Below are 25,183 nucleotides of genomic sequence, written 5' to 3' on the forward strand. Positions count from 1 at the left end.
TTGGATGGACAGTGACCCCCAGGCCCCAGTTTGGATGGACAGTGACCCCCAGGCCCCAGTTTGGATGGACAGTGACCCCCAGGCCCCAGTCTGGATGGACAGTGACCTCCAAGGACTGGACAGTGCCCAATTTGGCCGGGCAGTGTCACATTTCCTCCTGGAGGAGCTCCCGGGGCCGCTGTGACTCAGCAGGGACAGGACAGAGGGACTGAGGGACAGAGGGACAGGGACAACCCAGCCAGGAGCTTTTCCTGGGATTTGGTGACACAGGGGCTCCGACACGGGAAATTCCCTGCTAAAAACTCAGGAATCCTCTTGGAAACGAGATAATATAATGATATTATATTATATTACATCATAAAATAATATAATATATTTTTACATTTTATTTATATTATATATTATATTTATATATATGAATGATATGATATAGTATAATGTAATATAATATAATGACATAATAAAAGATAAAATAAAACAAAACTGGAAAATATCTGGGGACAGAACAACAAAATCCACCAGGATCTGCCTCCTCCACCCAGAGCACCCCAACTTTATCAACCACTAATTACCAAACTCTTTAATTAACCCCTCTCACCTTCACTTCCGCAGCCATTTTATCGTTTGCAAACCCATCCACCGTGAGCTGAAAAAGGGCGGAAAAAAAAAAAAATGAAAATGAAATCAGAAACTCCGTGTTTTCATCGCCACTGGGAGGGCAAAGCTTTTCCCCACGTACCTTTATTAATCTGGATATTAAGAATCCACCCTGGTATCGATTGTAAAGCTCCTCCCAGTTGTCCCTGACGAATTTCCAAGCAGCTTTCCTGCCCTGCTTGCTGCCTCCAGCCACCCCTCCAATCACTGACACCGTGTCCTGGGGACGTACCTCTTCCTGGGGAGGGAAACATCATCAATATTCCACGTTTTTCCGATAATTCCAGCACTTTGGGTTTAGGTTTTAGGTATTTCTATGCCAAATTGGTTAATTAAAAATGATTTTTTTTTTTAATACTCAAAATTGGATGCGTAACTCAAAGACGGGAGGAAAAGTGAATCGCTGGGTTATTTGAAGGTTTTCATGTGGAACCACCTTGCTCGGGTTTTTGGCAATTGGGAAGGAATTCCCTCAGATTTTTGTTAATTTGGAACCAACTCTGACAGATTTTTGGTCATTTGGAAGAAAATCCCTCGAATTTTTGGTGATTTGGAACCGACTCTCTCAGATTTTTCTAACCTGGATCCAGCTCGCTCAGATTTTTGTTAATTTGGAAACAACTCACTCAGATTATTCTGAATTTGAGCCAAGCTCACTCAAGAGTTTTCTTAGTTTGGACCCATCTCAGCCAAATTTCTCTTAATTTGGACCCTTCTCAGTTAATTTTTAATTTTGACCCATCTCAGCCAAATTTTCCCTGAATTTTGACCCATCTCAGTCAAATTTCTCCTAATTTGGATCCTTCTCAGTTAATTTTTTTTTTAATTTTGACCCATCTCAGCCAAATTTTCCCTGAATTTTGACCCATCTCAGCCAAATTTCTCTTAATTTGGATCCTTCTCAGTTAATTTTTTTTTTAATTTTGACCCATCTCAGCCAAATTTTCCCTGAATTTTGACCCATCTCAGTCAAATTTCTCTTAATTTGGACCAAACTCACTCAGGATTTTTCTTAATTCGGACCCTTCTCAGTTAAATTTTTTTAATTTGGACCCATCTCAGCCAGATTTTTCTGAATTCAGACCCAGCTCACTCAAGATTTTTCTTCATTTGGACTCATCTCACTCAAGCCTTCTCTGAATTTGGGCCCAGCTCGCTCAAGACCTTTAATTTGCAATTCGGAATCTTATTTTGGAATTTCCCCCAAAAACTCCGATTAACACAACTCAAAGAGGAGAATTCCTGCCTTTTCAGCTCTCCCAGGGTGAATTCCCCAGGGGAATTTCCCCAAGGAAGGGGCAGCTTTGCCCAGGCACTCACTGAAAGTGCAAAGGTGAGAACTTTTTGGATCAGCTCTGGCTGGGAGATGGCGCCGAGGACGCGCTCGATCCGGTTCTTCTCCTCCTGCATGTCGGCCTGCTTGTGCAGCTGCAGGGGCAAAACACCCGGATTAACTCATTATTAACCAATTAATAAACTAATTCCACACCTAATGAGCCCTCTGTGGGTGCTAGAGGTGCTAATTACTCAGCAAATTATCAGGGGTAAATTGGCTCCGCTGGTCACTCCGTTAACGCGTCAGGAATAAATTGATTTTTATTGGTTTATATAAAAAGGGTCAAGCAGGGCAAGGAGAAATTCCCGAGGGAATTGGGACCCAGGATTGAGGGGGTGTGTGGAGAAATGCCAGCCCAGAGGGATGGTTCTTTTAGGGGGAAATGGGGGATTTTGGAGAGTGAGCACCCACCTTGAGCATGGTGTCCAGGGTGGAGCTGTCCCCGTGCTTCAGCACGGTCACGTAGACCTTGGAGAAAACCAGGAATTACTTCCCAAAAAAAAAAAAAAAAAATCCCCCCAAAAACGCAGCAATTTGTCTGGAATTGGGGCAGAACTCCCACATCTGGAAACACCAGCACTGCTCCCTCCTGTGTTTTACCCCCTGCACTGTAAAAACCCTTCAACTCTTTCAACCTTTTCCTCCATTTCAGGAAAATTGGGACAATCCCAAAAATGGAAAAAAAAACCAAAACCAAACCCACCAGGAAGGCAAAAATTTTCCCTTTTGGAAAACACCAGCCAAGGGGGTGGGGACAGATTTTGGGAAGCCCCAGAGGACCTACAGGACTCCTCAGGTCAGCCGAGAGGATGTGCTTCCCTTCCACGTGCTCCTTGAACCGGCGCCGCGCCTCCTCCAGCGTCGCCTTGTGCCCGGCTTTGCCCAGTTTTCCCAGGACCAGACCCCTCAGGAGAGCGTCTAGGTGGCCTAGGGGTGAGAAAAAAAATGGGAAAATGGGATTATTTGGGAGCTTTGCCCAGTTTTCCCAAGATCAGGAGGGCATCTAGGTGGTTTAGGGGTGAGAAAGAATGGGAAAATGCCTTATTGATCCCTGAGATTTCCAGAATTCCCCAGCAGAAATTATCCTCAAATCACTGATTTATTGATGCTCAAGATTCCCAAGTCCAAAAAACTGGATTTCCCAGTAGATTTCCCTCAAATCCCTGATAATTTATTGACACTCCAGATTCCCAGAATTTCTCAGCGGTTTCCCCCAAATCCCTGATTTACTGACACAACATTCCCAACCCCACAACCGAATTTCCCCAAATCCTTGAATTTCCCAGATTCTCCCCAAATCCCTGATTTATTAACACAAGATCCCCCACCCCAGAACTCAATTTCCCAGCAGTTTTCCCTCAAATCCCTGATGTTTTATTCCCAACCCCAAAACCGGATTTCCCAGCAGAAGATTTCCCCCAAATCCCGGATTTATTAACACAAGATCCCCCACCCCACAACTGAATCTCCCAGCAGATTTCCCCCAAATCCCTGCTGAGTTATTGACACTCCAGATTCCCGGAATTTCCCAGCAGATCCCCCCAAATCCCTGATTTATTGACACAACATTCCCAACCCCCCAGCTGAATTTCCCAGCAGCTTTTCCCTCAAAACCCTGATAATTTATTGACACTCCAGATTCCTAGAATTTAGAATCCCCCCAAACCCCTGACTGACACAAGATTCCAAACCCCATGACTGAATTTTTCCAGCAATTTCCCCCCAACCCCCCGATTTCTTGACACCAGACTCCCAGATCCACGACGGAATCTCCCAGCACAATCCCCCCAATCCCTGATAATTTACCCACACAAGCTCCCCAACCCCACAAACTGAATTTCCCCTCCCAAACCGCCGTGATGACGATTTTTATTGTTTTTTCCCTCCACCCCTCAAAACCTCCCCATCCCCAGCAGAACTTTCCTACCCTCTCCAGGTTTGGGGTCCCAGCCCAGCCTCTCCCCGATGGGGGAGAAGACGTCTCTGATGAACACCTGGATGTCCTCGTGGAAATCCGTGTGGGACAGGAGCGTGCCCAGGATGCCCAGGTTGCAGCTCAGGTCGCTCCACACGGTGTAGTTGGGCTCGTTCACAAAAGCCTCCATCACCTTCAGCACCTCCACGGTGCCGATGATTCCAGCTCGGGCCTGGCGAACGGGAAAAATTCAACAACCCTGGGTTTTAAGAGCTCATTCTGTTATTTTAAGGATTATTAGGAAAATGCAGGGGTTGATCCCATTTCTTAAGAGCACATCAGGTTATTTGATTGATTATTTTGCTGCCATCCCGAAGGATTTTCACCATCCCAGGGGATTGTGCCCCAATCCCAGGATGTTTTGCCCCAACCCCAGAGGATTTTGCCCCAATCCCAGGACATTTTCCCCCAACCCCAGGACACTCTTCCCCAATGCAGATGATTTGGCCCCACTCCCAGGACGTTCTTCCCCCCTCCCAGGCCCTTTCCCCCCTCCCAGACCATTTTTCCCCCCTCCCAGGATGTTTTCCCCCCTCCCAGGATGTTTTCCCCCCTCCCAGACCATTTTTCCCCCCTCCCAGGATGTTTTCCCCCCTCCCAGGATGTTTTCCCCCCTCCCAGACCATTTTCCCCCACTCCCAGGACCTTTTCCCAACTCCCAGGCCCTTTCCCCCCCTCCCAGACCATTTTTCCCCCCTCCCAGGATGTTTTCCCCCCTACCAGACCATTTTTCCCCCCTCCCAGACCATTTTCCCCCCTCCCAGGATGTTTCCCCCCCTCCCAGACCATTTTTCCCCCCTCCCAGACCATTTTCCCCCCTCCCAGACCATTTTCCCCCCTCCCAGACCATTTTCCCCCCCTCCCAGGATGTTTTCCCCCCTCCCAGGATGTTTTCCCCCCTCCCAGGATGTTTTCCCCCCTCCCAGGATGTTTCCCCCCCCTCCCAGACCATTTTTCCCCCCTCCCAGACCATTTTTCCCCCCTCCCAGACCATTTTTCCCCCTCCCAGGATGTTTTCCCCCCTCCCAGACCATTTTTCCCCCTCCCAGTCCCTTTTCCCCCCTCCCAGGATGTTTTCCCCCCTCCCAGTCCCTTTTCCCCCCTCCCAGGATGTTTTCCCTCCTCCCAGTCCCTTTTCCCCCCTCCCAGGATGTTTTCCCCCCCTCCCAGGATGTTTTCCCCCCTCCCAGACCATTTTTCCCCCCTCCCAGACCATTTTTCCCCCCTCCCAGACCATTTTTCCCCCTCCCAGGATGTTTTCCCCCCTCCCAGACCATTTTTCCCCCTCCCAGTCCCTTTTCCCCCCTCCCAGGATGTTTTCCCCCCTCCCAGTCCCTTTTCCCCCCTCCCAGGATGTTTTCCCTCCTCCCAGTCCCTTTTCCCCCCTCCCAGGATGTTTCCCCCCCTCCCAGACCATTTTTCCCCCCTCCCAGACCATTTTTCCCCCCTCCCAGTCCCTTTTCCCCCCTCCCAGGATGTTTCCCCCCCTCCCAGGATGTTTTCCCTCCTCCCAGTCCCTTTTCCCCCCTCCCAGGATGTTTTCCTCCCCGTCCCAGTCCCTTTTCCCCCCGTCCCGGGACCCACCAGGGAGAAGAGGTCGTTCTGCAGCCCCAGCCTGTCCACGGGCGGCAGCGACAGGTCCCTGATGGCCGGGATCAGGCTCTCCAGCATGGCCGGGCTGTACTGCGTGCGGTAAAACCCCACCGTGCCCAGGTTCAGCTGGCAGCACAGGAACAACAGGGAGGAGCACAAAAAGGAACGTTTGACATTTGATTTTATCTAAAATGTACCCGATGCTCCTGTATACTTAAATCAATTTCACTCCGTCTTTATATATTTTGATAAAATGCAGTTTATTGCTATATATACGTGTATTTTTATCTAAAACGCATCCGATGTTTCGGCATATTGAAATAAATTTTACTTTATGATGATGTATTTTGACAAAATGCAGTTTATATATGTGTATTTTTATACACACATGTACGTGTATAAATACACATTTATATATGTGTATTTTTATCTAAAATGTATCCGATGTTTCTGCATATTTAAATAAAATCTATGTTCATATATTCAGATAAAATATAATTTTTTGTTATATATATATGTATTTTTATCTACAATATATTCTATATTTGTGTATATTTGAATAGGATTTATGTGTATATATCTAGATAAAACATAATTTGTTGTTACATATATATGTATTTTTATCCACAATATATTCTATATTTACGTATATTGGAGTAAGATTTATGTATCTATATCTAGATAAAACATAATTTGTTGTTATATATATATATATGTATTTTTATCTACAATATATTCTATATTTACATATGTTTGAATAAGATTTATGTATATATATTTAGATAAAACATAATTTGTTGTTATATATATATGTATTTTTATCTACAATATATTCTATATTTATGTATATTTGAATAGGATTTATGTATATATATCTAGATAAAACATCATTTGTTGTTATATATGTGTATTTTTATCTAAAATACATTCAATTTTTGTGTTTATTTAAATAACATTTATTTTATGTTTACATATTTAAATAAAACGTCACTTATTGTCAGCACAAAGTCCCAAGTTAGGAGCAAAAAAATGTAATGGTTTATATGTGTTTTTATCTGAAATATATCCGGGGTTTATGTCTATTTAACTAAGGTTTATTTTATGTCTATACGTTTAGATAAAATGTCACTGTTCTATGTCATTATATAAAACATCACTTTATATCTAGTTGTATAAAACAGATGTCTAGAATGTCCTTGTATTTATAAATATTTATCTGAAATATATCTTTGTATTTGCACTGATTTATCTAAACTCGTCTTTATATTCACACACATTTATCTAAATTTACTTATCTGAAAGATCCTTGTATCTGTATCTACTGATCTAAAAGACCTCTTTATATTGTTAAATATTTAAAATATATCTTTACATCTAAGCATATTTATCTAAAATACATCTTTGTATTTATCTAAAATACGTCCGTATACTTATTTATCTAAAATACATCTTTATATTTATCGAAAAGACGTCTGTATACTTATTTATCTAAAATACATCTTTATATTTATCTAAAATACGTCTGTATACTTATTTATCTAAAATACATCTTTATATTTATCTAAAAGATGTCTGTATACTTATTTATCTAATACATCTTTATATTTATCTAAAATACATCTGTATACTTATTTATCTAAAACATCTTTATATTTATCTAAAATATGTCTGTATACGTACTTATCTAAAATACATCTTTATATTTATCTAAAATACGTCTGTATATTTATTTATCTAAAATATATCTCTCTACATGTGTGTTTTACAGTACATACAGTATATATTCAGAATAAATAAACATAATAATGTATAGACATATAACGCATATAGAGATAATAATTGAAATATTTATGTGTCATAGTAAGAGATAATATATTTAATACAAGGTGTAAAGTATGTAACAATTGCAATAATTATTATTATGGTAATGAGATAGTAAAGTAATTCCAATAATAATGACAACAATGACTAAAAGAGCCACCACATCTCAACTCAAATCCTGCCTTTAATTTCACTTTTTTTTTTTTTTTCCCCAGTCTTTTACTCCTTTAAAAAAAAAATAAAATTCCAGTTGACATCGTAGAAAAATGGGAAAGAAATGAGGACCAAAACTCCCCAGCGGCACAGGGAGGAAACCCAAAATTCCGAAGAGAAAGGGAAATTTTAAAAAAAAAAGGAAATTTCCAGGATTTACCTTGACCCACTGCTCTGGTTTGGTGTCCTTCAACACCACGGTGAGCTCCGGTTTGTCCATCAAAATCTGCATTTTGGCACACGTGGGGTCCTCGCTCGTGCAGATACTGATGGGCACCATCCACATGGGCAAATCCTCCCCTGGAGGAGGCGGAAAATAAGGAATTAGGGGGGGGAAAAATCCAGTGGGAAACACAGATCAAACTGGTTCCAGCTGCAGGTTCAGCGCGGAAAATGGAATCGAAAAGAAACGCTCAGATCTGGAGGCTCAAATTGGAAATGGCAGGTTTTGGTCTCAGGGAAATTTTAGGTTTAGAGTGAAAATCTGAAGGGAAATTTTAGGTTTGGAGCAAAAATCTGAGGGGGAATGTCAGGTTTAGAGTAAAAATCTGAAGGGAAATTTTAGGTTTAGAGAAAAAATCTGAGGGGAAATGTCAGTTTGAGAGTAAAAATCTGAAGGGAAATTTTAGGATTAGAGTAAAAATCTGAGGGGAAATTTCAGTTTTAGAGTAAAAAATCTGAAGGGAAATTTTAGGTTTAGAGCAAAAATCTGAGGGGAAATGTCAGTTTGAGAGTAAAAATCTGAGGGGGAAATGTCAGTTTTAGAGTAAAAATCTGAAGGGAAATTTTAGGATTAGAGTAAAAATCTGAGGGGGAAATGTCAGGTTTGGAGTAAAAATCTGAAGGGAAATTTTAGGTTTAGAGTGAAAATCTGAAGGGAAATTTTAGGATTAGAGTAAAAATCTGAGGGGAAATTTCAGTTTTAGAGTAAAAAATCTGAAGGGAAATTTTAGGTTTAGAGCAAAAATCTGAGGGGAAATGTCAGTTTGAGAGCAAAAATCTGAGGGGGAAATGTCAGTTTTAGAGTAAAAAATCTGAAGGGAAATTTTAGGATTAGAGTAAAAATCTGAGGGGGAAATGTCAGGTTTAGAGTAAAAATCTGAAGGGAAATTTTAGGTTTAGAGAAAAAATCTGAGGGGAAATGTCAGTTTGAGAGTAAAAATCTGAAGGGAAATTTTAGGATTAGAGTAAAAATCTGAGGGGAAATTTCAGTTTTAGAGTAAAAAATCTGAAGGGAAATTTTAGGTTTAGAGCAAAAATCTGAGGGGAAATGTCAGTTTGAGAGTAAAAATCTGAGGGGGAAATGTCAGTTTTAGAGTAAAAATCTGAAGGGAAATTTTAGGATTAGAGTAAAAATCTGAGGGGGAAATGTCAGGTTTGGAGTAAAAATCTGAAGGGAAATTTTAGGTTTAGAGTGAAAATCTGAAGGGAAATTTTAGGATTAGAGTAAAAATCTGAGGGGGAATGTCAGTTTTAGAGTAAAAATCTGAGGGGAAATTTTAGGTTTAGAGCAAAAATCTGAGGGGAAAACGGCAGTTTGAGAGTTAAAACCCCCCCAAATCTTTACATCAACTTTCAAGCCAAACATTTTAATTTAGATCTAATTTAGCACGGAAGGTGAGTGGAATCAGTGCTGGAATCAGCCGTGGCTCCCACCTGAGGCGTTCTGATTTCATTTATTTCAGCACCACCACAAAACAGCTGCTCCCCAGCCTCTCAGAGTGCCCTGACCCTAAAACTGATATTTTTTAAGGAATTCTGAGCCAAGGAATTCTGCTCTCCATGCCAGGATGTGGAAACCATGAGTGGGAGAAGCCCAACCTTGGATTTCCTCAGGTTTTCCCACCTAGATCCAGGCTTGGAGCTGTTTCAGCCCTCAAAATCGCTGCTTTCGGATGAAAAAGCAACAAACCCCAACAACATCCCTTCGAAATTCTGGGATATTTTGTGGTTCCGTGCCCATTCCTGCTCCCATCTTACCAGTATATGGTCCACTGGCACAGAATTTTTTCTGGACCAACTTCAACACTTTGTCGTCTTCTTGCTGAGGGGGAAAAAAAAAAAAAATTCAAACAAGAAAAAAAAAAAAAAAAGGCAAGAAAGTGAGAAAAAGGGGATGATGAGCATGTTTCATTCCAGTCTCTGCCCTCTGTTTCATGGAATAATTTGGGTTTTTTCCCCCCTCAGAAAAAAAAAAAGGCTCTGCCACAGGAATTACGGCAGAGCACAAATCCCTGTCCCTGTTTTAACAGCCGGGATTTGCTGCTCTCGGTGCCCTGATCCTCCCTCATCCTGCAATCTTGTGGAATAAGCATAATTGGAATGGAATTGTTCCCTTCCCCCCCCTTTACAAACATTTCCCACACGGAGCAAAGTCAGCAAACTCCAGGGAGCCGGGGAGTTTTGGGGGGAATCCACAGGGATTTGGGACCTCGCTCCCGTCGGAAGCAGAGCTGAGCCCACACGGAGCCACCCCTGAGCCAAGGGAATGCTCCAGATCTGGGAATGTTGTTCAATTTGATCCGAAATGAAGGCACCATTCCATTTTTATCACCCCTGATCCAATGGAATGCTCAGAATCTGGGAATGTTGTTCATTTTGATCCAAAATTAAAGCACAATTCCATTTTTATCACCCCTGACCCAATGGAATGCTCAAAATCTGGGAATGTTGTTCATTTTGATCCGAAATTAAAGCACAGCTCCGTTTTTACCTGCTCAGCCTCCACGTAAATGAGTGGAAATCCCATTTGTTTGGTCCACGTGTTCATCACAGCAGCAATGGGTTTGCCGCTGGCTTTTTCCAGGCTTTCCCAGAGATCCTCTGCAGGAGGAAAAGGATTTGAACCAGGACTGCCAGAGTCTTGATGTTGTCAGCTTTTATCAAGGACAGGATAGGGAAATTTGGGTTCTTACTCCACCTTTTTTTTTTTTTTTACGCTTTTGTGTTTTATTGAAATTTAACAGATGACAGGCACAAAAAAAGAGTTTAAATCTCCTCAGGGAGGAGAGAGGGGAGAAGCAGCTTCTTGGCTACTAAAAAAACCCAACCAACACGGGCTGTGATGCAAAAATTAACATTAAATATTCCAAGAGAACAATGTTTCCCTTTAATTTTGGGTTTTTTTAAATGTAATGTGTCAAAAATCGCTGACAGGACAGCCCGGATTGGATTTGGCTGATTTGAGCTTTGATGGCCTCACTTATACACAAAAATAAAAAGGTTTAAAAGCAAAAAAAAAAAAAAAATAAATTAGCAGACTTTGACCTGTTTAATCACAGGATCAATACTGCAAAAGGCTCTCTTGGCAAACCAAAGGATTTCTGTGAATTTAGCCGTGGTGAGTGGTTACTCAGCCCTTGCAGATCACCTCAGCCAGGGACAGAAAATCCCCAGGGATGCCGAATCCTGCCTGAGCAAGCCATGAAACAAAACAAATCCCAGGAATTTCCTGAAATTTCAATTAGCTCAGGTGGAAAACCAGCAGTTTGGAGTCCAGAAATGACTCCTGTGGCCATCCCAGGGACAGAAAATCCCCAGGGATGCCGAATCCTGCCTGAGCAAGGCATGAAACAGAACAAATCCCAGGAATTTCCTGAAATTTCAATTAGCTCAGGTGGAAAACCAGCAGTTTGGAGTCCAGAAATGACTCCTGTGGCCATCCCAGGGACAGAAAATCCCCAGGGATGCCGAATCCTGCCTGAGCAAGGCATGAAACAGAACAAATCCCAGGAATTTCCTGAAATTTCAATTAGCTCAGGTGGAAAACCAGCAGTTTGGAGTCCAGAAATTAATTCTGTGGCCATCCCAGTGACCCAGTTACCTGTGGCAGCATTCCTCTGCTGGAACTTGGTCAGGTACAGGTTCATTCCTTTCCTGAAATCCTGGGAACACACAAAAGGAGATGTCGGACTTTCCAATCCTCCCTCTGCTCTGCATTTATCCCCAGCAATCAGGCAAGGAAAGCTTTAAAATCACTAATTCCTTCTGTACTTCCCATTAGCTCAGGTTTTTTTTTTTCCCAGGTAAGTTCAAACAGAGCTTGAAGTGGAGAAATTTTCAAAACACAGAAGAACTTTCATTTTTTTTAACCCCCTCAGTAATTTTAGCTGTAAAAAACACCCTGAAAATCTCCACCTGAGTCATTTTACCTGTAAAAAACACCCTGAAAATCTCCACCTGAGTCATTTTAGCTGTAAAAAACACCCTGAAAATCTTCACCTGAGTAATTTTACCGGTAAAAAACACCCTGAAAATCTCCACCTGAGTAATTTTACCAGTAAAAAACACCCTGAAAATCTCCACCTGAGTCATTTTACCTGTAAAAAACACCCTGAAAATCTCCACCTGAATCATTTTAGCTGTAAAAAACACCCTGAAAATCTCCACCTGAGTCATTTTAGCTGTAAAAAACACCCTGAAAATCTCCACCTGAGTAATTTTACCAGTAAAAAACACCCTGAAAATCTTCACCTGAATAATTTTAGGTGTAAAAAACACCCTGAAAATCACCACCTGAGTCATTTTACCTGTAAAAAACACCCCGAAAATCTCCACCTGAGGAATTTTAGGTGTAAAAAAACACCCTGAAAATCCCCAGCTCCCAATCCTTTACCTCATCCCCAATGTAGTCGTGCAGCATCCGGATCACAGAGGCTCCTTTGCTGTAGGAAATGGCATCAAATATTTCGTCCACCTCGGAGGGATGGCCCACACTGACCTGTGGGAAGCAGGAAAAACCCCCAGTGAGAAGGATTTGGGCTGCCAAAAAATTGGATTTTTGCTCGTGGCAGCGTTGCAGAAGTGAAAATCTGCAGGAAAATCAGTTTTAGAGGTGAAAATCTGCAGGAAAATCAATCAGTTTTAGAGGTGAAAAGCTGAGGGAAAAATGTCAGTCTTAGAGGTGAAAATATCAGGGAAAATGTCAGTTTTAGAGGTGAAAATTGAGGGAACACGTCAGTTTTAGAGGTGAAAATCTGAGAGAAAATGTCTGTTAGAGGCAAAAATCTGAGGGAAAATCTGTTTTAGAGGCGAAAATCTGAGGGAAAAATGTCAGTGTTAGAGGTGAAAATCTGAGAGAAAACACTAGTTTTAGAGGTGAAAATCTGAAGGATTCTTTGTCCCCAAGAATCCAAGAGGATTCCTGGAATCTGAGAGGAATCTCTGCCCCCAAAACAACAAAAATTCCCCAGGTTTGGCTGGGTCAGGGCTGGTTTGGAAGCTCAATGTGCTTCAAGTGATATTTGATTTCACCAAACATTCCTTAAAACATTAGAATCCCTAAGAATTAGAATCCTGAGGATTTAGATCTCTAAGGAATTAGATTTTTAGGAATTCCCAAGGGAGTTTTTTGGGGGGGCAAAACCCCTCAGGGAGAGTAGAACCCGGATTGCGCTTTGCTCAGCGACGACCGCGAAATTCCCTTTTTAATTACAGGGGAAAAAGGGGGGAAAAAAAAGGGTGGGAAATGTGGATTGACCTCGATGGGGTGGCTGTTGTCTAAGGCATCGAGCTCCTGGGCTCGTGTGTAGTCAGCAGACACAAAATTGTCTGAGAGAAATCTCTGTCCCCAGACAAGGAAAATTCCCCAGGTTTGGCTGCGTCAGGGCTGGTTTGGAAGCTCAATGTGCTTCAAGTGATATTTGATTTCACCAAATATTCCTTAAAACATTAGAATCCCTAAGAATTAGAATCCTGAGGATTTAGATCTCTAAGGAATTAGATTTTTAGGAATTCCCAAGGGAGTTTTTTGGGGGGCAAAACCCCTCAAGGGAGAGTAGAACCCGGATTGCGCTTTGCTCAGCGACGACCGCGAAATTCCCTTTTTAATTACAGGGGAAAAAGGGGGAAAAAAAAGGGTGGGAAATGTGGATTGACCTCGATGGGGTGGCTGTTGTCTAAGGCATCGAGCTCCTGGGCTCGTGTGTAGTCAGCAGACACAAAATTGTCTGAGAGAAATCTCTGTCCCCAGACAAGGAAAATTCCCCAGGTTTGGCTGCGTCAGGGCTGGTTTGGAAGCTCAATGTGCTTCAAGTGATATTTGATTTCACCAAATATTCCTTAAAACATTAGAATCCCTAAGAATTAGAATCCTGAGGATTTAGATCTCTAAGGAATTAGATTTTTAGGAATTCCCAAGGGAGTTTTTTGGGGGGCAAAACCCCTCAGGGAGAGTAGAACCCGGATTGCGCTTTGCTCAGCTACGACCGCGAAATTCCCTTTTTAATTACAGGGAAAAAAAAGGGGAAAAAAAGGGTGGGAAATGTGGATTGACCTCGATGGGGTGGCTGTTGTCTAAGGCATCGAGCTCCTGGGCTCGTGTGTAGTCAGCAGACACAAAATTGTCTGAGAGAAATCTCTGTCCCCAGACAAGGAAAATTCCCCAGGTTTGGCTGCATCAGGGCTGGTTTGGAAGCTCAATGTGCTTCAAGTGATATTTGATTTCACCAAATATTCCTTAAAACATTAGAATCCCTAAGAATTAGAATCTTGAGGATTTAGATCTCTAAGGAATTAGATTTTTAGGAATTCCCAAGGGAGTTTTTTGGGGGGCAAAACCCCTCAGGGAGAGTAGAACCCGGATTGCGCTTTGCTCAGCGACGACCGCGAAATTCCCTTTTTAATTACAGGGAAAAAAGGGGGAAAAAAAAGGGTGGGAAATGTGGATTGACCTCGATGGGGTGGCTGTTGTCTAAGGCATCGAGCTCCTGGGCTCGTGTGTAGTCGGCAGACACGAACTGGGTCCAGATGTCGTACTCGGGGAAGCAGTGATCCACACACAGGTACTCGATCCACGAGGCAAAGCCCTCGTTCAGCCACAGGTGAGTCCACCACTCCTGCAGGGACACACACACACACACACACAAAAAAAAAAAAAAGGGATAAAGGATAAAATCCTGAGGGATTTGTTCAGTTTGAGGTGAGTTGGAAGCTTGGTTTGGTGCCAAGCAGAATGATATTTATTGTAACGGCGTAAATAGAATTGTATCGATGTAATTGTTCGGGTTAAAACGAATATTTGATTTGAGTTTTCCTCCAGCTACTCCTAATTTAAACAGCTCAAAAGGTAAATTATGATTGGAACTTAGAACTTAGAACTGAAACTAAGAATTTATGACCAAAATTAGGAGATTTTTGGATGGTTTAGGTACCATAAACCACCTTTCAAATCTTAAATTAATTATTTTAACACGGTGTGCTGCTTTTCAGGGGCACCCAAACACAGGTTTTGGACAGGATGGGAAGTGGATGAAGATCAAAAAATGGGATTTTGAAGGGTCAAGTACCATAAACCATCATTTAAATATTAAAGTAAACATTTTAACATGGCATATTGCTATGGAAGGGCACCCACACACAGATTTTGGGCAGGACAGGCAGGAAATTGAAATAAAAACTGGGATTTGGGAGGGTTTAGATACCATAAACCACCATTTAAATATTAAATTTATTATTTTTACACAGCATGCTGCCATGGAAGGGCACCCAAACGCAGATTTTGGGCAGGACAAGAAGCAGAATTAAATAAAAACTGGGATTTGGGAGGGTTTAGATACCACAAACCACCATTTAAATACGAAATTAATTATTTTACCACTGCGTGCTGCTGTTTAGGGGCACCCGAACGCAGATTTTGGGCAGGACAAGAAGCAGAATTAAATAAAAATGAGGTTTGGGAGGGTTTAGGTACCATGGTGACGAGGTTTCCAAACCACTGGTGAGCCAGTTCGTGTCCCACCACCAGAGCCACCCACTGGCGGGACGAGGAGCAGGAATTCTTGGGGTCGATGAGCAGAGCTGTCTCCCTGTGTTGGAAGAGAAAAAACCCAACTCAGCAAGCTGGGGAAACAACCCCAGGGGGATAAAAAAAAAAAACAAACACCACAACCCAAAGGAGGTGAAATTACCTAAGCAAGCTAAAAAAAAAAATTAGAGGAGCAAAAAAAATATTTATAAAAAAATCCCAAAATTCTATTTCAATGTAGCCGTGAAATTCTCAGGGTGAGTTCCACAGCTGGCTGGAATGGTTTGGAGCAGGAATTATTTTATGGCACGCAAGAAGTGGAGAAAAAAAAAACAGGTAAAAGGAGGAAAATTAATTTTTTTATTTATCAAAATGCTCCCTCAGGTAGTTTTGGGGAGTTCAGCTCCCTCTGTGCTCTGAGGTAGGGGCAGATCCTGCCCCTCTCAGCGTTCCCGAAGGAATTCTGGCTCTTCCAACACCAATTCCTCCACTGTGGCACCTGCTCGGGGATCTCTGGAATGCTGCAATTCCAGGGAAAAACCTCCCCAAGGATGCCCAAAAGGGGCAGAGCAAACTCAGCCCGAAGGGGCAAAAATTCACAGCTCCATCCTAAAAATTCTCCTCATCCAGGATGAATATATTTCTATTTTTTTTCCCCCAGAAGGAATAAAATATCAGATTTCATCTGAATTTCAACAAGCAGGGAAAAATTTGAAACCGCAGCTCGAATTTGTTTTGGATATTTAAAGCTGAATTCAAGGCTGAGCAGAAGAAATCCCAAATTATTTCAGGGTTTAAAGTCCAAATCTTACAAGTTGTTCCAAATTCAGGGAAATCCTCCTGACCCACCAGCACGGAAAAGGAATTAAAATCAAGCAAAAGTGCAAAAGCTTGATCAGAAGAAAGGAAAAAATAAAAATCAAACTGCAAAGGAAGGCGAGTTAATGTTTTTGATTTTGCCATCTCCACACCTTTTACTCTGTGGCTGAGAAATTCAACTGCGAGGTAAAATAAACTCAGGAAATTTTATTCGGGGGGAGAAGAAAAAAGGGGCCAAAAAGGTTTTATCGACTTAAAACCCTCAGCCAGTGGCTGATTTTTTGCCTTCCTGAGCTGCGACGGCGCCACCAAAACCATCCAAAGCAAAACAAAACTCCGAAATATTGGATTTGGGAATGAAACCCAGCAATTAAGAGCTGCCTCAAAGGAATCCAATTAACTCCAAGAATTAGTGAACAAAGAGGGGGGGGGAAAGACAGGATTTTAACATCATACCTATAAGTAACAAGGCCCCAGTTCTCCATGGCACCTTTATAAAATAAATACAGAGGTTTATTGATATTGATCCACGCCTCTTCCCAAAGGTTTTCATTTCATTTTTATCGAAAAAAAAAAAAAAAAATTCAAATAAAATACGATTTCAGCAATACTTTACCAGCAGCAAAGTCTGCGATAGCTATGAGATCAATTTTAGGAAGAGGGTAAGGAACATTGAAGTAGTCCTTGTAAAAAGGCAGAGTTTTAGCAGCAACCTGGAAGGAAGGAGAGGAGAGAAACGTTCTGTTAAACCTGGAACTGGGCAACGCTTGGGAAATTGTGACCGAAACGACGGTTGAAATTAGGAAATTCTGACTGAAACGAGGGAATCGTGAATGAAACTAAGAATTTATTACCCAAACTAAGAAATTAGGATTGAAACAAAGAAATTAGGATTGAAAGTAAGAAATTGGGATTGAAAATAGGAAATTCTGACTGAAAATAGGAAATTCTGACTGAAAATAGGAAATTCTGACTGAAAATAGGAAATTCCGACTGAAAATAGCAAATTCTGACTGAAAATAGCAAATTCCGACTGAAAATAGCAAATTATGGCTGAAAATAGGAAATTCTGACCGAAAATAGGAAATTCTGACTGAAAATAGGAAATTCTGACTGAAAATAGCAAATTCTGACTGAAAATAGGAAATTCTGACTGAAAATAGCAAATTCTGACTGAAAACAGGAAATTATGGCTGGAACTAAGAAATTGTGGCTGAAATTAGGAAATTATGACTGAAAATAGGAAATTGTGGCTGAAATTAGGAAATTATGGCTGGAACTAAAAAACTTAAGGCTGAAATTAGGAAGTTATGATTGGAACTTAGAATTTAGGACCGAAACTAAGAATTTAGGGCCGAAATTAGGAAATGTGGAAATGAAGAGATTTACCTCCAGGGCGAACTTGCCCTGCTTGGCTTTGCCCACGGGGTTGTAGATGGGCGCCAAGATACCACGCCTGTCAACAACCCACAAAAAAACCCCCCAAAAACCCAAGAAAAACCCCAAAACCTCACAGATTTACGTGAGTGACTTGATCCCAAACCCCACTGAGCTTTACCTCCAGGGTGAATTTGCCCTGCTCAGCCTTGCCCATGGGGGTGTAGACCAGCACCAGGACCTCGTGTGCATCTACAACTCCCAAAAAACCAAGGAAAAAAACCCCTAAAACCCCCAAAAACCCCCAAAACTCACAGATTTGAGCGTCCAGACCCCAAATCTCCCAAACCTGATTCAGATTCACCTCCAGGGTCAACTTGCCCTGCTTGGCTTAACCAATGGGGCTGTAGATGCGCAGCAAGGCTCCATGGACATCTACAACTCCCAAAAAACCAAGAAAAAACCCAAAACACCCACGAGAAAAACCCCCAAAAAAACCCCCCCAAAACTCACATATTTAAATAATCAAATCTCAAACCCGGCTGAGCTTTACCTCCAGGGCGAACTTGCCCTGCCTGGCCTTGCTCACGGGTGTGTAGACCTGCACCAAGACCCCGTGCACGTCTTGTCCACAAAAAAACCTCAAAAAACCCCTAAAAAACCCCAAAACTCACAGATTTATGTGAGTGACCAGCTCCCAAAGCCCCAAACCCGAGTCAGATTTACCTCCAGAGTGAACTCGCCCCACTTGGCAAACAAAAATCCCCCAAAACCCATGAATGCAACCCACAAAAAAAACCCAAGAAAAAACACCAAAAACCCCCAAAAAAACCCCAAAACTCACAGATTTGAGCAACCAAACCCCAAATCTCCCAAACCTGATTCAGATTTACCTCCAGGGCGAACTTGCCCTGCTCGGCCTTGCCCACGGGCGTGTAGACCCGCACCAGGACGCCGTCCTGCGACCGCGCCTCCACGAAGTCGTACTCGCCCACCACGAAGGCCACCAGGTAGGTGGACATGACGGGCGACCGCGCGAACTTCACCTCCACCAGGCTCTCGTCGTCGGGGTACGGCCGCCGCTCCACCACGTTCTGCGTTGGGGAGGGACGTTTGGGGCTTAATTGGGCGAAGAAATGGGGATTTGGGGGGGTCTAAGAGATGGGGGGGTTTATCCAAGCGTCGGGGGTTATACTCAAATGTTGGGTTTTTTACTCAAATGTTGGGGTTTTGACCCAAATGTTGAGGGTTTTGACCCAAATGTTGGGTTTTTTACTGAAATGTTGGGGTTTTGACCCAAATGTTGGGTTTTCTACTCAAATGTTGGGGTTTTGACCCAAATGTTCGGTTTTCGATCCAAATGTTGGGTTTTCGATCCAAATGTTGGGGTTTTTACTCAAATGTTGGGTTTTTTACTCAAATGTTGGGGTTTTGACCCAAATGTTCGGTTTTCAACCAAAATGTTGGGTTTTCGATCCAAATGTTGGGGTTTTGACCCAAATGTTGGGTTTTCTACTCAAATGTTGGGGTTTTGACCCAAATGTTCGGTTTTCAACCAAAATGTTGGGTTTTCGATCCAAATGTTGGGGTTTTGACCCAAATGTTGGGTTTTCTACTCAAATGTTGGGGTTTTGACCCAAATGTTCGGTTTTCGACCAAAATGTTGGGTTTTCGATCCAAATGTTGGGGTTTTGACCCAAATGTTGAGGGTTTTAACTCAAATGCTGGGTTTTTTACTCAAATGTTGGGTTTTTTACTGAAATGTTGGGTTTTCTACTCAAATGTTGGGGTTTTGACCCAAATGTTCGGTTTTCGACCAAAATGTTGGGTTTTCGATCCAAATGTTGGGGTTTTGACCCAAATGTTGAGGGTTTTACCCCAAATGTTGGGTTTTTTACTGAAATGTTGCGGTTTTTACTCAAATGTTGGGGTTTTGACCCAAATGTTCAGTTTTCGACCAAAATGTTGGGTTTTTGACCCAAATGTTCGGTTTTTTACTGAAACGTTGAGGGGTTTTGACCCAAATGTTGGGGATTTTACTCAAATGTTGAGGGTTTTAGCCAAATGCTGGGTTTTTTACTCAAATTTGAGGGGTTTTGACCCAAGTGTTGAGGGGTTTTTGACCCAATGTTGGGGTTTTGACCCAAATGTTGAAGGTTTTGACCCAAATGTTGAAGGTTTTTTGACCCAAATGTTGAAGGTTTTTGACTCAAATGTTGAGGGGTTTCTTGCAGATTTTATTCCCAGCTGTTATCGAGGCAAATTATGAATTATCAACGGCATTATCACAACTTTAATTGAAATAAAGATTTAAATTTATAAATAAAATATATAGAGATATAAATAAGTATATGTTTACGTAAACTATGTAAGTATATACACAATATATCAAACTTTTATAAAATATATTTAAAATATAATTAAGTATTTATTTAAAATATAATTAAATATTTAATTATAGTATTTTTTGCATTTATTGGCACACGAAAACTTACCATATTTGACAAAGCTACCCTGTCTTTGGGAACCACCAAAGAAATATCAAATGTTGCTTTGATTGCAGGCTCGTCCCAGCAAGGGAAAGCTCTGCGGGCATCAGTAGCCTGGAATAAAGAGAATTAAACAAATAAATCGCAGGAGATTGTGGCAAGAAACTCAGAAAACCGAAATTCAGAAATAACTCAGAAAACAGAAATTCAGAAACTCAGAAAACTGAAATTCAGAAATAACTCAGAAAACAGAAATTCAGAAATAACTCAGAAAACAGAAATTCAGAAACTCAGAAAACAGAAATTCAGAAACTCAGAGAACAGAAATTCAGATCATGGCAAGAAACAGAAATTCAGTTCATTTCCAGCAAAAAGAGGGAGAAGGAATTCCATATTTTATCCAGGTTTTCATAGCAGGGATCAAATTGGGGGGATTAAATACCCAGATAAAGGTACAGGGTCCTATTAAATAAAAATAAAGATGGAAATAAAATAAAAATGGGGAAAAAATGGAAATAAAAGAAAAAGAAAAATAGAAATAAAATTAAAAGAAAAATAGAAATGGAAATAAAAGAAAAGAAAAAGAAGAATGGAAAAAATAAAAATCAAAATGGAAAAAAATAAAACTAAAACTAAAATAAAAATGGAAATAAAATTCAACTTAGCGCCGAGCCTTACCTCGAACTGGGTGACGGCGGCGTAGCGCGTGTCCCCGCTGGGCGTGCTGTATTTACTCCGGTAAAACCCTTTCATTTTGTCGTTCAGCTCCCCTACAAAGTCTATCTTTAGTGTCCCCGTCCCTGTAAAAAATAAACAAATAAACCCCTGGGGTTGGCAGGTGGCAAAAAAAAAATGGGTTTGGGGTGGATTTTATTTTGTAAATAAAATAAATCTTAAAATATCTCCAGGAACCCACATAGCGGCGGGTTCCCCCCACGGGATTTCGGGATTTTTTTTGGGATCTACCTGGAAAGTTCCGTCCTTCAATCCTCACCTTGCAGCAAAGTTTGTCAAAATTCTGGGATTTAAGGAATTTTTATGGTAAATTATGGAATTCTTAAAGCCAGGATGGAGCTTTGGCCTCGTTCACAGCCCTTAATGAGGCTCAGGATTAATTCTGGTGTGTCAGGGCAGAAAAGGGAAACCTGAGCTTGGCAGCCAAGATCCCACAGGTCAAAAAATTCCAGCTTCATCATCATCATCATCATCCTCATCATTATCCCCACAGTGTCTTTGTGGTCTTTATCCAGAGGAAATTATAAAAATAAATAAAATTTCCAGATCTGCCCTCGACGTCTTAAGGCAAAAAAAGAGAAATCTGAGCTTGGCGGCCAAGATCCCACGGGATCAAACATTCCAGGATCATCATCTTCATCATCCCACAGTCTCTTTGTGGTCTTTATCCACATGAAATTATAAAAATAAATAAAATTTCCAGATCTGCCCTTGATGTCTCAGGGCAGAAAAAAGGGAAATCTGAGCTTGGCGGCCAAGATCCCACAGGTCAAAAAATTCCAGCTTCATCATCATCTTCATCCTCCGCACAGTCTCTTTGTGGTCTTTATCCAGATGAAATTGTAAAAAAAAAAAATATAAATTTCCAAATCTGCTCTCAGTGTCTCAGAGTAAAAAAGGAAAAACCTGAGTCTGCCAGCCAAGATCCCACAGGTCAAAAATTCCAGCTTCATCATCATCTTCTTCCCCACAATCTCTTTGTGGTCTTTATCCAGATGAAATTATATAAAAAAATCAATTTCCAGCTGAACTAAAGCTTTATCTGAAGTGAGGAGCTGAGTTTTGACAGCCAAGAAGGTTCCTCTGAGCTGCAGCAGCTTCGGAAAAAATCCCAATGCGGACAAGGAGGAAAATCCCGAGGTAATTCCCAAATTTCCTCTGCCCAGAGTTGTGCCAGGAATTGCTGCTGCCTCCCACCAGCAGGGAAATCACCGCTCGGGGGAGGGTTGGAGGTAAAATTTCACCAGGAATCAGAGAAAAATCTGCAATTCCAGAGGCTCCAAAAGCCACCCAGAGTGAAGAGGAATTCCAGGGAAGGAATTTCCAGCCTTTCCAAGAGGAAATAAATCCCTGGAGAATAATTCTTACCTTTCTGCAGGGTGCTGGGGAAGGACAGAGTGACCTTTTCATCCTCGTTCTGATAGTTGAACCCTGTGGCGTGAACCTCTGGAATGAATAAAAAAAAAAAAATGGGATCATTTTTATGCTCAAAAAATTCACCCAAAGCAGCTGAGCTTCACAATTCTGAATTAATTCTGATTTAATGTGAGGAACCACAGGAAATCCCTCGTGGTGGGGATTCCACAGCAGGGAAAGTTCCTGCAGCACCCAGGAAATTAAAATTGTGCTGAAAAAAACCCCAAAATCTGCAGGAAAAATAGGAATCTGTGCCCTGGGAATATCATGGTTGGAATTCCAAGGTAGGGAAAGTTCCTGCAGCACCCAGGAAATTAAAATTGTGCTGAAAAAAAACCCCAAAATCTGCAGGAAAATTGGGAATCTGTGCCCTGGGAATATCATGGTTGGGATTCCAAGGTAGGGAAAGTTCCTGCAGCACCCAGGAAATTAAAATTGTGCAGAAAAAAAACCCCAAAATCTGCAGGAAAATTGGGAATCTGTGCCCTGGGACTATCATGGTTGGAATTCCAAGGTAGGGAAAGTTCCTGCAGCACCCAGGAAATTAAAATTGTGCGGGAAAAAACCCCCAAAATCTGCAGGAAAATTGGGAATCTGCGCCCCAGGAATGGTGAAACACAGCCCCAAAATTCCCTCCTTGCTGTTCAACGCTCCCATCAGCGCAGCAGGATTTGTGTTAATTATCCCAAACAGGACGCTCAGGATTTATTCACCTAATTTGTGGCTTTGAAAATCCCATTAATCTCCACAGCAAAGGGGAGGGGGGGAGGTTCGCTTGGATTGAACCGCGAAAAAAACGTCGATTTTATTTCAGAGATGCCTTCAGGAGCAGGGCTCTGCTTTGGGGTTCCAGCCCTGCTGGGGCAGAAAATCCCAAAGGCACCTGAAAATGTGTTTATGTGGCACAGGAACTGTTTGTGGATGCAAAAAAATCCAAACGATGAGGCCAGGCTGGGATAAAAAACTGTCCCGGAGCTTTGGCACAGCCAGGAGGGGACACCTGGTGCTGCTTCTCCCTTTCCTGATTCGTCAAGTCCTTTGGGGGGATGTGGATCTGTTCTGCTTCAGCCAAAAAAATAAAATAAAAAGGTGGAAGGACTCCACAGAACCTTGCTTTGTAAACCTGGAATAATCCCCCAGAAACTCACTTTGTAAATCCGGATTATTCCCACAGAACCTCACTTTGTAAATCTGGAATAACTCCCCAGAACCTCGCTTTGTAAATCTGGAATAACTCCCCAGAACCTCACTTTGTAAATCTGGAATAACCCCACAGAACCTCGCTTTGTAAATCTTGAATAACCCAATGAAACCTCACTTTGTAAATCTGGATTATTCCCCCCAGAACCTCGCTTTGTAAATCTGGAATAACTCAATAAAACCTCGCTTTGTAAATCTGGAATAACTCAATAAAACCTCGCTTTCTAAATCTGGATTATTCCCACAGCACCTCACTTTGTAAACCTGGAATAACCTCCCAGAAACTCACTTTGTAAATCTGGATTATTCCCCCCAGAAACTCACTTTGTAAATACTGGAATAACTCCACAGAAACTCACTTTGTAAACCTGGAATAACCCCCCAGAAACTCACTTTGTAAATCCGGATTATTCCCACAGAACCTCGCTTTGTAAATCTGGAATAACCCAACAAAACCTCGCTTTGTAAATCTGGATTATTCCCCCCAGAACCTCGCTTTGTAAATCTGGAATAACCCAATAAAACCTTGCTTTGTAAATCTGGAATAACTCAATAAAACCTCGCTTTCTAAATCTGGATTATTCCCACAGCACCTCACTTTGTAAACCTGGAATAACCTCCCAGAAACTCACTTTGTAAATCTGGATTATTCCCCCCAGAAACTCACTTTGTAAACCTGGAATAACTCCACAGAAACTCACTTTGTAAACCTGGAATAACCCCCCAGAAACTCACTTTGTAAATCTGGAATAACCCAATAAAACCTCGCTTTGTAAATCTGGATTATTCCCCCCAGAACCTCGCTTTGTAAATCTGGATTATTCCCCCCAGAACCTCGCTTTGTAAATCTGGATTATTCCCCCCAGAACCTCACTGTAAATCTGGATTATTCCCCCCAGAACCTCGCTTTGTAAATCTGGATTATTCCCCCCAGAACTTCACTTTGTAAATCTGGATTATTCCCCCCAGAACTTCACTTTGTAAATCTGGATTATTCCCCCCAGAACTTCACTTTGTAAATCTGGATTATTCCCCCCAGAACCTCGCTTTGTAAATCTGGATTATTCCCCCCAGAACTTCACTTTGTAAATCTGGATTATTCCCCCCAGAACTTCACTTTGTAAATCTGGATTATTCCCCCCAGAACTTCACTTTGTAAATCTGGATTATTCCCCCCAGAACCTCGCTTTGCAAATTCTGCACGCTCAAGAACCTGTAAGAAAACCTCACTCAGGACCCCGAAATGTGCTGCACAAACAGCATCCCCGGCTGCCAAACCCGGCGAGCCCAGACACACCAGGGAACTTCTCATCCCCAAACAAAACCGCGCCGCTCCAGCGAGGCCCAGAATGACAAAAAGCTGCCGTGACGTGAGGATTTTAGTGACAAAAGGACTCGTTTTCCCTGCTCAGGTGTCGCTCCCAGCGTTGGGTTTCAGCGCACCGAAGGATGCTCCGCACGTGATACAGGGAAATAAGTTGGAATGGGATTTCCAGCGTTGTTTGTTCTGGAGCGGTGAGGTTTCAGCCTTAAATGTGAGTTAATTCCGACCTCTGTCGAGGCGGGAGGTGCGGGAATGAATTGGGTTTAATTGCGGGTTGTACAGAGTGCTCGGTGCTTAATTTGAGTTAAGCGCAGTGCTGGGGTGCAGAACATTGGAAGGCAAAAGACACCAATAAATTACCAAAGAATGCACAAATAAATTACCAAAAACCCCACAAATAAATTACCAAAAAAAAGAAAAAAAAAGAAGAAAAAAAGAAAAAAAAGAAGAAAAAAAGACAAAAAAAAGAAAAAAGCACAAATAA

The 25,183-nt window shown here is 41.9% G+C and overlaps 1 protein-coding gene across 1 annotated transcript in view; it reads right to left on the reverse strand.

The window, feature by feature from the left end:
• The window catches only part of NPEPPS (aminopeptidase puromycin sensitive), a 41,525-nt gene that overhangs the window by 2,154 nt on the left and 14,188 nt on the right, over positions 1-25,183 (reverse strand). The window contains exons 3-22 of the mRNA XM_066208558.1: positions 22,128-22,205; positions 20,703-20,824; positions 20,031-20,138; positions 18,429-18,629; positions 16,775-16,871; positions 16,615-16,648; positions 15,286-15,400; positions 14,267-14,431; positions 12,211-12,315; positions 11,419-11,479; positions 10,309-10,418; positions 9,576-9,639; positions 7,756-7,895; positions 5,553-5,687; positions 3,921-4,140; positions 2,778-2,920; positions 2,405-2,461; positions 1,978-2,085; positions 740-895; positions 599-646 (exon numbers count right to left, since the gene is read on the reverse strand). Coding sequence (XP_066064655.1) covers positions 599-646; positions 740-895; positions 1,978-2,085; positions 2,405-2,461; positions 2,778-2,920; positions 3,921-4,140; positions 5,553-5,687; positions 7,756-7,895; positions 9,576-9,639; positions 10,309-10,418; positions 11,419-11,479; positions 12,211-12,315; positions 14,267-14,431; positions 15,286-15,400; positions 16,615-16,648; positions 16,775-16,871; positions 18,429-18,629; positions 20,031-20,138; positions 20,703-20,824; positions 22,128-22,205 — 2,267 coding nt within the window. The remainder of the gene's footprint in view (positions 1-598; positions 647-739; positions 896-1,977; positions 2,086-2,404; positions 2,462-2,777; positions 2,921-3,920; positions 4,141-5,552; positions 5,688-7,755; positions 7,896-9,575; positions 9,640-10,308; positions 10,419-11,418; positions 11,480-12,210; positions 12,316-14,266; positions 14,432-15,285; positions 15,401-16,614; positions 16,649-16,774; positions 16,872-18,428; positions 18,630-20,030; positions 20,139-20,702; positions 20,825-22,127; positions 22,206-25,183) is intronic.

Source organism: Chamaea fasciata, unplaced genomic scaffold (genome assembly GCF_029207755.1).
Source record: "Chamaea fasciata isolate MVZ Bird 193981 ecotype frontalis unplaced genomic scaffold, bChaFas1.0.hap1 SCAF_344, whole genome shotgun sequence".
Lineage (NCBI taxonomy): Eukaryota > Metazoa > Chordata > Aves > Passeriformes > Sylviidae > Chamaea > Chamaea fasciata.